The sequence below is a fragment of the Lepeophtheirus salmonis genome, chromosome 14, assembly GCF_016086655.4.
Source record: "Lepeophtheirus salmonis chromosome 14, UVic_Lsal_1.4, whole genome shotgun sequence".
Classification (NCBI taxonomy): Eukaryota; Metazoa; Arthropoda; class Copepoda; order Siphonostomatoida; family Caligidae; genus Lepeophtheirus; species Lepeophtheirus salmonis.
In genome coordinates this window covers 18,699,409-18,711,534 of record NC_052144.2, presented here as the reverse complement: position 1 = coordinate 18,711,534, position 12,126 = coordinate 18,699,409, and the positions used below count along the sequence as shown (strand labels likewise).

At 34.3% G+C, this 12,126-nt stretch overlaps 1 protein-coding gene across 1 annotated transcript; it reads right to left on the bottom strand.

The window, feature by feature from the left end:
• Nucleotides 1-237: 237 nt before the first annotated feature.
• LOC121129298 (ras-related protein Rab-35) lies at nt 238-1,823 on the bottom strand. The gene has a single exon (XM_040725005.2). It carries the CDS (start codon nt 1,459-1,461, stop codon nt 790-792), a length of 672 nt encoding a protein of 223 aa, XP_040580939.1. The 5' UTR covers nt 1,462-1,823; the 3' UTR covers nt 238-789.
• Nucleotides 1,824-12,126: the final 10,303 nt, after the last annotated feature.

Here is a 12,126-nt window from a genome sequence, read left to right as displayed (position 1 = left end):
AAAAAATGAAGAAAAAAAACTCAGTAATTTTGTTTAGCAAAGTAAAATAAAAAATCGATGACCCGCAAAAACTTTCTCTCTTGACCTAAATAAATACGATTAAATAATCAAAATAATTTAAGTTCAATTAAAGACTGAGGATGAATACAACCTTGAATAGCAATGCAAACTAATTCGTCCTAAACTTTAACGAATAGCCAAATAAAAAGCTCCTCTAACAAACTAACACTAACGAAGTTCCAATAATTCAATTTTATTATTAAAGTAGTTGAATAAAAATATTTCACATATAGAATGCTGTTTCATAGGAGTCACCATTGACATAGAGTTACAGTGAGAAGGGGAATGGGGCATCGTATCAGGGATGTCAATGGAGATACATACTTGGAGAAAAAAATGATAATCAAACTTTATACTATCATCATTTCAGTCTATAATTTTAATAAATAATAATGTTCATAATATATATTTGTATGTTTTTTTCTGTAAACTTGATGCGCACATTTCTAGAGGAATTTAAAAAATATAGATATAAAAAATTGTGTTTCGTGAGGTTTAATTTATAATGATGATAATAATAGTAATAGTATATTAAATTAAAAATATGCATGTACTGGGTTCTTTTCTTCATATTGGCTTTTTATATTTTTTTGGTCGTTTTTTTTTTTTTTTTTTTTTGGTGGAAGAGAAAAGCGTTTGCGGAATGACTCCAAGGATTATCACGAATTACGAGATGATGATTATTAATATTTTGTTCAATTAAATAAAGCATGCGAGATATAGTAGGTATTATTTGCAGCAGCCGGACCTTTTTTGTGTTTGCGATTTGTGGCCGGGCCTAGACTTGCCACCAATTTTAATACCCCCAGCTACACCTCCACTCGAGGCCCCATTGCCATAAGGATACGAACTTTCCGAGAGTGCAGCCTCTTTTTTGGATTTGAGAACGAGTTCCGTGAGGGATTTAAACATTTCCTCCACATTAAAGTTCTCCTTCGCACTCGTTTCAAAGAGCCGTATCCCCATTTGATCACTGAATCGTTTAGCGTCTTCTGTGAGCACAACTTTTTTGGCTGTGTCTCCATCGTTTTTGTTCCCTACAAGGACTCGAGACACGACTTCAGACGAGCAGTTCTGATCGATTTCGTGGAGCCAACGCTTGACGTTGGCAAAGGATTCTCCATTGGAGACATCGTACACGACAATCACTCCGTGCGTCCCTCTGTAATAGGTGGCTGTGATGGTCCGAAATCGCTCTTGTCCCGCGGTGTCCCAGATCTGTAGCTTGACTCGCTCTCCATTCACTTCCAGAGTACGAATCTTAAAGTCCACACCGATCGTTGTTATGTAATTTCCAGTGAAGGAATTGTCTGCAAAGCGCAGGAGGAGCGAACTCTTCCCCACTCCAGAGTCTCCGATGATCAAGAGCTTGAACAAATGATCATAATCACGTCCAGACATCCTTAAATGCAATCAATCCTCCTCATCACCACACTTAGCTTACTAGTTGGTCACTATTAATTACTAATTAGCAACTACTTAGCGGAGAAAGAGTCTCCCATTCGTGGAGGGATATCCAGAATATTACTTGAGACTTAAGTTCGTTCCTTTTGCTCAGAAGAGCAGTAGTACTTTGTAGTAATATAATTCAATATTAATTATGATGGATCTACAACAACACCTATGTAAATGTTCACAATGTTAAATCTATGTAATAAGTCGGGAAAAAGAAGAAGGGAGGAGAGGACTGCTCAGAACGGAGGACTGCATGAGGAGCACTCCTCCCTCTTTTCTCTCTTCTTCTTCGCCTCTTTTTTATACTCATCACGAACGCCTTTGTACTCCCCCCTAATCGCTCAAAATCGCGGGAAACAACATTTTAACTCAAAGAAAAATCCCCTTCCCGCAAATTTAAGCAGAAAGTGTAAAAACCTTCCCGCGAGCTCTAGAGGAAAAAAATATTTCTCTTTATGTATGACGTCACAGCACTCATACTATTATCAAAACTCTTTTTTCGTCATGGCCACCACTATGTTCAAACTAGCTATGAAGAGTGTGACGTTTCACCTCATTCTCACATAGGGGAGATCGTTTTATTTGTGACAAACGTACTATTGAGGAAATGGGCTCACAAAGGGACCCATAAAATACCCCAATACGTCCATGTCTTCAAATTATGAAATGTTCAAATTCGGGAAATATCATGTACAAAAGTATTTCTATAAAGCTATTATAATATAAGTGAGGGGAGGGTTCATAACATATTTATCAATAAAATGTGTGAAGTCATAACCGCATCTTTTAACTTTAACTTATCTTTGTTCATTCAAAAATTTAAATGAAGAATTATTTCAATATTTATTATTAACTCTTTGGATGTGAAATTACACTAAACAATCTGAAATCATAGCAAAAAAAGGTCTAGCTGAGAAACAACCAAACCCAGTCAGAGAGTAATTATGACTTACAATGTAAAGATTTTACTCCAACAATGTAGTCCAATATGTTAATGAATGACACATTCATTTCTAAACTCAATTTAAAGTTCAAAAAAGGCCTAATATGTTTAAAGATGTATTTCCATGAAATATAAGCATCCCAAGCTGACTTCGTCTTCCCTAATTCATCTTATATTTTATGTATTGTAATAATACATAATACGTCAATATATAATACTATAAATAATGGACAATGGTCTGGGGATCGTTTATAAGATTCATTTTTTGAAGAAAAAAAATATTGAAGAGCTATTCTTTGTTCACTGATATGATGAGTACACAGTAATATGTTTTTTATGTTAAATAGATGACTATTCATCATCAGAAAAATGGATTGATGTAATAATATATATAATAAAATAACTTGTTTCTTCAAAGAAATAAACTTGTTTTTCAGTAGAATTCATTCAATGATTATAATTTCTTTCAGTGAAAATTGTCTCTTAATTTGTAGTTCAATAATTAATTAATAAAAAATGTTACTATATCGTTACTCCATTAATAAACACGCTCTGACAAATAAGTACATTTCTTATCATGAGCATTGAGTCATAATTGTTTATATAATATACAGATCAGTAATTTAGAGGAATCTATTTCATTCACGTTTTGGAGTAATGCTCCGAATTATATAGTTTACATTTATATTAGGGTGTCCCAAGCACATATAACATATTTTTTTCCTCAAAAATTTGAAATGCATCCCCCCCCCCATTTTTTTTCTAAAGTCAATTAGATGACTTAATGGTAGGGTAGACCGAAAAAATTTACATTCGAATGAAGATTACACGAAAAGTCCTATCTTAAATATATTTTAACTTGTTTGACTAATAAATAATAGATGTATGTCAGCTGTGTAAAATTTTGGTTTGTCTAATTTGAAGTATCTCCAAGTAATTTAGTAAAATGTTTTTCAACTTCCCCGATTCACCCTAACCTATATAAAGTGATAATGTTGAGTTTATCACTTAAGAATTGAGAAATAATACCTTTATTATTCATAATAATAGTATTCAATTGGGTCTTAGTATATTTTGAAGACAGTGAGGTTTTACATATAACATTTTTAATTTCAAATTAGAGAAATGTTGTGACCTTGTTTGATTTTAACTTCAAATGCAATTACAGACTAGTAGCTCCAAGATAATATACAATCTGTTTGTATTTTGGTTGTATTTATATCTAAATAAGTTCAAACTAATTTCACATGAAATTACAACCCGAAAAAAGATTAAGAAAGATTTAATTACTCCAAACTTAGTAGCTGCATTAGATAGGTTTTAATTAAGTATTCTTGAAGCAACTATTGGTTCATTGGGGTTGAATATTGATGAATTTTCTATTAGTAATTCTTCTATCCAAAGGATACGGAGTGATCGAAGAAAATATCGGGGAAGAATTGATTTTAAGGACAAACTACAGATGTTGTAGCTTTACTATGGGATGGAAAATTACTACCTGCTTTGAATAACTGGAAGATGAAAGAAGAAAGTTAGCCAATTATTTTTACATATGGAAAGCAATCCTAGACAGGGAACTCAAAGAAAATGTGCAAGTTCGCAAATTCTCCGTTGTGATACCACATCTTCAAATACTGGTCGTCTTAATGGTACCGTTATGCTGCTGGAGCAAAAATTTGAAAGAGAAATGCTTTAATTTACTTGTCGTCATCATCTTCATGAATTGGTTTTAAAAAGTGTTTTCGAAGTAAAAATCAAAAATTTAACAAGTCCAAATATTCCTTTCTTTCAAAAATTAAAAGATTATTGGAAAAATATAGATTCCTTCAAAATAGACTCCTTACAATCATTAGTAAAAAGTAACCTATCACCTTCAGAAATTGAAGATTTATTAGAATATTATCTCAGTGAACTATCAAAAGAAATTGTGGGAGATGATTACATGGAGCTCATAGAACTATGTATGTATTATAGTTTTAGGTGGAGACAATGATAAAAAAAATATACCTCCCCGTCCCATGCACCAAGCTCGTTGCATGACCAGAGCAATTTTACTCTCTGAAAATATCCTTATTTTGTTACCAGCTTAAAATAAATAAAGACGATAAAATAGCGTTATTAGATATATGTTTATTGATTGTTATAATATACGTTAAGCCTTACCTTTAATGCATTTTAGGAGTCAAAGCACCAAATAATGATTTATGCATATTAAAATCATTGAAAGCTTTCTAAAAAATAGACGAAACAATATCAAAAGCTGCTTGATGAAAGTTAGTCATCAATTATGGTATTTGACTGATGAAGTTGCTGCTCTTTCATTCTTTAATGGTGATGTCGATCAAGAAGCTAAAGAAAAAATGGTCGTAGATTTGAATAATGAAAATACATCGGGACATGGAAAAAGATTTGTTACATCGAATGGATCATTCGATGATTCTTGGTTTGGTGCACAAATATTTTGAAACCTAGTGATAAATTTATTTAATGTTGCCTTAACAACTCGTCTATCATTAAATAAAATTTGATTTCAGATATAAAAAAATAAGTTTATTTCATATCGGTCAAGAGCATGACACTGTTTTCTCGTTTCAACATTGAAGATTATTTTCTTTGTGAAACTCTATCTTTATGGGATAGTTATTCTGCTTGGATTGAAGCCCGGGGGTGGGGGGTGTTCATGAACACAAGAAAATATATTCTGAATGTAAAATAAAAGACTTAAATAGAGTAAGGTAGATCGGGGAAGTTGAAACTCGTTTTACTGAATTACTTAAAGATAATTCAATTTAGACAAACCAAAGTTTTACACAACCGACATACATTTATTTTTTAATAGTCAGACGAGTTAAAATACATTTATGATAAGTACAGTTGGTGTAATCTTCCTGTGAATATAAACTTTTCCGATCTACCCTACCATTAAGTCATCTAATTGACTTTAAGCTCTCGTCGGCACCTGTTATCGTTGTCTTAGATATTTTGTTTTTTTCATATTTGAGTAGCTGAAATTAAGTAGAAAAAAAATACGGGGCATGCCCTTTTTGAGATATTCCTTTTAATTTTATGGGACACATGATATATATAGTTATATTGGACATTTTGTTTATACAAATTATATTGAAAAAGCTGTGAGGATTTGTTTTCTTATTATGAATAAGTAAAAGTGTCACACTTGTGATAGGTATGGGAAAAGCCATGAATCATTATTAACTAATGTTATACAGCTGATAGCTTTTTCTCCAAATATAATGTGTCGTCTTAAACATATAAATAATAAAGTGACTAATTTCTATTTATTTCCAATTATTTTCTGAATATTTTAATGATATATCATATCAAGGATACAGATATTGAGTTAAATGAGTCTAATTGACAGTATAAATGATTTTGGAGGATAAAAAAATCTGGTGGGGGGTTGGGCACACAGTCCCTACGGCCCTGATTTATCTACTATAATTTAGGTTCACCAATTGTCCTCTTTTCCTCGGTCATGTTATCATGATTAACTATTGAGTTTGTCCAAAAGAGGACACTTTGTCTATTGTTTAGTTAAGAAAACATGTTAATTTAGTTCATTCATTTATAGAGTCCATGTAGCCTGGAATATATAATTACGAGGGATGAAGCCCAGTGCCGTATGTCAGGAAGATTTTTCGGTCTGCTTTACAAGGGTGAACGGTTGATTTTCAGTGGTGAACGTGGGATATTTAAACAGGGCAAATGTTACAGCATATATTAAATCTTGCAAGAATATCGTCCAATGGACTGTCTGCCCATTATTTTCTTCAGGCAAACATTGGGAAAAATAAAATGAAAAGGAAAAACTCTAGACGGAAAGTCAATACCGACCTATTCATAAAGGAAGGAGTATAATGGAGTATAAAATGCACGGTGCAAGAATGAGAGAAAATTTTTGAACTATATAATTAAGTCAAACAATTTAAACCTCCTTAAATATTGTTAAAATAATAACGGATGAAGATAATGAACGAGATTATAATATACCATGAAACGGTTACATCGACAGAAAATAAATTATGTTCACAAGTCTTGATGTTCTTAACTCGCATGTATACGTGGTGATGTGTTTGAAAAAAATGAAGAAAAAAATGCATGTGTTCTTTATCATGATTAGAAAAAGAAGTTTTTCCTCTCTTTCCTTGACGCAAAGGTGTCAATCAAACTGTCCATGTCTTCATGGAGCACCTTGTCCACCATCACCCTGTTCATGTTCAAGAGGGTGAGGGAGGAGAGCCTCTCCTGGTCCATGGTGGTCCTCATGTGGTTCTTGAGTCTTCTGAGACAGGAGAAAGACCGCTCCGCCTCACAGCTGCTGATGGGCATTGAGGCCAGGATAACGATCACCTTGTATAGCTCCGGCATCAGGCGGAACACTCCTGAGCTTATTAACTCCGCAGCAATTTGTGACGAAACCATGTCTTCTGTGTCAATATCTGCCTAGAGAAACATAAATTTTAAACATATAATGCAAAATGAAACATTATAATATTAACCTTGAATTGCTGGAAGATTGCATGGTCTGACTGGAGCTGCTCGAGTTCAAGTCTGTAGTGCTTGGCGACACGCTCAATGACACAGGTCTCCACTTCCCTGTCATTGACGATTGTTGCAATGAGATCCATTGTGATGTTTGTATCGTTGGTGGCAAATCTGCTCTCAAGCTCTAATACAATCTTATTGATTGCAACATCGAAATGTGTTTCACGGAAGTAGGATTCAGTTGTTCCTTTCCACTTTATTCTCCTTGGAATCTTCGCCTCCTTGAATTCCAAATCAATTGAGTCCTCCTGGTCAAATACTGATTTCATCTCAGACGACTTCAACTCAACAAGTTTCCAGATTGATTAAAAGATTTTCTCATTCTTAAGATCTTCAAGAGTCCTAATCACTAGGTTGACGTGTTTCCGGGCCTTTGTTAGGTCAACATTTCTGCCTTGAAGTTCATCTGACAAGCTAGATGTGTGTCTGAGGAGGGTCTTCAACAGTTCAATGCCGAAAACAAATTCGTGACTAAAGATGCTGTTGAGCAGAGAAGTTGCTGTTGAACTCGACAATGTATCTTTATCTTTTCTCATTATTATGAGGGTCTTCATGATTCTGACCATCCCTAGAGATACAGCGTGTACAGCATCGTAGCGGAGACTCCAGCGGGTAGCAGACTGGTTCTTCAGGGTCATCACCTTGGCATGCTCCTCATCTTTACTTGTTATCTTCACCGACTTGTAGATTGCTGACCTCTTTGGTGACCCTTCAATGAAGTTGTATAAAATTTGTACTGTCCCCATTGTATTTCTCAACAGGGTTATATCTGAGAGAAGATCCTTGGCTACAAGATTGAGGACATGGGCGTAGCAGTGGATGTAGACACACAGTGGGGCTGCTTCCTTCCACCTGGCGGCAAGACCCTTCTTGATGCCGGATATGTTGGAGGCACCGTCCGCGGCCAGGGAGACGGGGTTAAGACCGAGATCCTTGACAGCCTCGTGAAGCTTCTCAAACAAATATTTACCGTCAGTCTGGGTAACTTTTACAAACTTGAGGAAGCTCTCTTTCTTGATGCCTTCACTCGTCAGATATCCCAGTGACAGACTGAACTGCTCCGTGTTTGACATATCTGATGTCTCATCAACAATCACAGAGAACCAGTAGTCATCATCGCCGGCACAAGTCTTGACATCTTCAATTATATTTTCCGTCACTTTGGATGCTATAATCTCTATCAGCTCATTTTGGATGTCAGGCGAAGTCCATTTGGCAAAACCTGCCCCAGCTGAACCAAATTTCTTGACTTCAGCTTCCAGTTTATCTTTGAGAATATGATTGTCGTGTGAACGCAGGGACAAAAGCTCCAAGAAGTTTCCTCGATTGTTTTCATTAGATTCCGTCAACTTTTCTCTTGTTTCGGAATCGCCCCTAAAAGCCAATCCTTGCTTTGCGAGGAACCCAACAGTTTGGAAAAGATACCTCAAATAAGCTCGCCACTTCACGACTTCCTCAGCATGTTGAGACTGAACATGGCCGAGAACCGAGGTATTCTTTCTCTTTGATGTGAGGAAATTGATCCACTTTTCCATCGACAGTTTCTGTTTTTTGTTGTTAGAATGAATTTTCAACGAGGAACTGTTTTTCCCTGTTTTGAACTCAAATTTCCCAAGGTTGGAAATGGAAAGTTTGGAACAGGCGAAACACTTGGCTGACTTTTCAACCTTGTCATTTTGTAGCCACGGGAACTTACGGAACCAATCATATTGAAAGTCTCTGGAGTATTTGTCATCTATCTGAGGACTGTATGTTTGTAACTTGGGCTGTAGAGGAGGATCTCTCTCGACTTTAGGCACAGTTTCCCGCTCAGTCTCCACTTTGGTTCTGGTCTGGATGTCCTTCCGCTTTGGCTCCCGCCCGGCAAGTATCGGGTCACCCAGCTGGCTCGTGAAGACGACAGGGTACTCTGGGCCTCCGTCCACAAGCTCCATCTCCTCAGTCTTGCTCTTCTCACCTCCCTGGACATTGTCGCTAGTCTCAGAGTCCTCTGCAGAGGGAATATTGTTGTTGTTGACTACAGAGAGCTGCTCGGGAGAGAAGATTGGTCCGATATCGAGATTAGGAAGTCTTATTCCATGAGAAATCCGTCCGCTGGGGTAATTTGATGAGTTGCCATTATTTTCTGTGTCTGTAGTAACTTTCTCTTCAGCAGAAACGGACTTTTCAGATCTTGGTTCAGGCAGTAAGGCCTCAACTGGAGCAGGGTCATCGGGACAGGAGGAGGCAGTGACTGAGGATGAGGATGTAGCAGAGGAAGTTTTCTTAACAGCAAAGTTCAATGTTTTCTGCTTCTTATGATCAATTTTCATTTGATACTTGCAGCTGGGGTCATTCTTATGGAGTTTAACTTTGTGATCATTAAAGTTGTCCTTCTGTATTTCCTTCTGACAGATAGAACAAATCACCAACTCTCTGTTAAAATGCGTTTTCCGCTTCCCGTGATACATTTCTGATAATTAATAAATTACTGCAATAATCCACTCTAAAAAGTACATAACTATTATTTATGTCCCTTTTAAGCAGTAATAATTTAATATATCTTGTATTCAATGAAACAAATTCTCACGCTCTTAAATATTTCAAGAGTACTCCATACGAAAAATGTTGTGTGCGTCTTTTTTTTTTTTTTTTTTTTTGGCTGTAAAGTACTGCACATTTGCAACCAGTAACGTTAAACGTAATATCTAACTCAATGTGAAGTACTTTAAATCCATACGAAAAATGTTGTGTGCGTCTTTATTTTTTATTTTTGGCTGTAAACTACTCTTGAAATAATTGCAGTAATTTATTAATTATCAGAAATGTATCACGGGAAGCGGAAAACGCGTTTTATATTCAAAGGTTCAATCATTTATATTTATAAAATGACAGGCAATATTTGAAAGAGATATTACGGTAAATTACAGGATTTGAATTCAAATTTCTGCGATGAATTGAGATACCCGAGAGTGTTGACTGTAGTTTAAAACCTCCGTTTTATCTATCTGACTTAATTTGGGCCCAATATTGTCTTAGATATATAATTTATTAATTTACTAATTCTATAAATGTGCCGGTGAATTTTGGCTACTTTAAGTACAATTTGTGGTGCCTCCAAAGGATTAATCAGAATCATTTTTTCATTTAAATGAACTATAATTTTTTTGGAAAATGTATTCCATGTTCAATTTTGGAAAAAATTATCTAGCTTCCTTTTGGGTGGACGTGCTACAAATATGTAATTTTATTATAATGACTCAGTACTATTATGAGTTGGTCATAAGTTGCATATATATAATAGATTTTAATAATTAATTATGTCTTAATTCATCTATATTTACATACCTATATGATTGGTGGACGGTTGAGTAAGGTTTTTTTTTTGGTCCGCTGAAGCGGACAAAGCGCAATACTGACGTACGGCCCTGATGAAGCCATAGACTAGAGATAAAAAATATAGAGTGCCTACTTTAGGAAAAAATTGAAGAGAGAAGCAATTGATGAATACAAACAACAAAAGAATCAAAACATTCAAATATTATACAGTAAATAGCTGTTTCGTCTTACTTAATAATGTGATTTTAGGGGCCTAATGGATAATGAGGGTACTCAACATAGTTCAAATTTTCCTATTTTCTCTCATCAAAATGGCAAGTATAAATATGAAATCTGGAGAAAATGCGAAATAGTTCATTTTTTTGTTAAATAATTCATCAATCTCAATTTCACTCTTAGGAAGGAGTATGATCTCTTAAAGGAATCCTTGGAAATTTTTTCTTTTTTTTTCAACACGATTGGTTTTTAAATTTCGCATGATTTTGTCTTATAAATTTCTAATATTCTTGTTTGTTTTCGTGAATACTTCTTTTAATAAAAAATGTTTTAGAATATCTAAGACAAATAAACATGTAATCAATGATGTATAATTTATTCTACAAAATATTAAATAATAATAAAATTAAGTATTTCAACCTATTATTGATATTTTTCAAATGATTGATTCTTAAACTGAATAAGATATGGCAACTATCAAATATAACTGCTATCTTGATTTCAGGATGTCTCTTTTTACTCCATTTTTTCACCCCCCCCCCTAATGATTCCAAAGTACTAAATAGGACATATGTATGAGTAATAACTATATTTAAATTTGGCTTTTCCTCAATCATGTCATCATAATTCATTTTTTTTAGTACTGTCTTCTTCATAAGTTCTTCGCTTTAAGATTTATACATGGGGCTCCGCTTTTTTAAGTGCATTGGAAAGTCGAAAATGGGGGCACTGCTCCATCAACAACTAACAAGAGTGCACTTAACATTGTGCTTAAAGATTTTAGGATCTAGGGATCTAGAAAAAGCAGGTGTTCTTGATGTACAATTGAATGCAATGTAAGCAGACATTGAATTCTACGAATAAAAAAATAAGAGCGCATATGATATCCACTACGATAAAGTTACCCAATACCAAAGTCCTTTTGTAAAAATTAGAAGGTTAGTTTATCACTAATTATTAATTTTAAGAAATATTGATAACCCAAAGGCTAATGTTGACATAATAACTAAATGATTTGATCCTTATGTTACAATGAGAAAACCCACTATACTTTATATCTCTATGAATGAAGCACGGAGATTGAAATCGCACAATCTCGTTTTTGCTGGTTTTTTACCTTCAATAAATAAATCTTTGATATTTGGGATGATTTGGAGACAAGACAAGGATATTCAAAGCATCTTGATATACATGGAGATTATGTTCTTAAAACAAGTAGATGACTTCAATAAAACAATATCTATAATGTTGAAAACAATTAATTAACACAATATAAACCAATGAAAACTAATAATAATACATTCAAGACTCCAAATTTAAATAGTTCAAAAATTAACTAAGTCTACTGTATTAATGTCATAGGCAAATGTATAGCGACGCTATGACTCATAGCGTAGCTATACATTTAAACCAAGCTGCTGATTGAGCACTTTTTTTTTCTTTTTTTTCCAACCGTCTTAAAAACTTTTATTTTTCAAAATATTATCATAAATATGCATTCATACTAATAAGCATCATTGCCCCTAAAATCATAATATTTATAACTTATATCCAGACTATAGTAAAATATT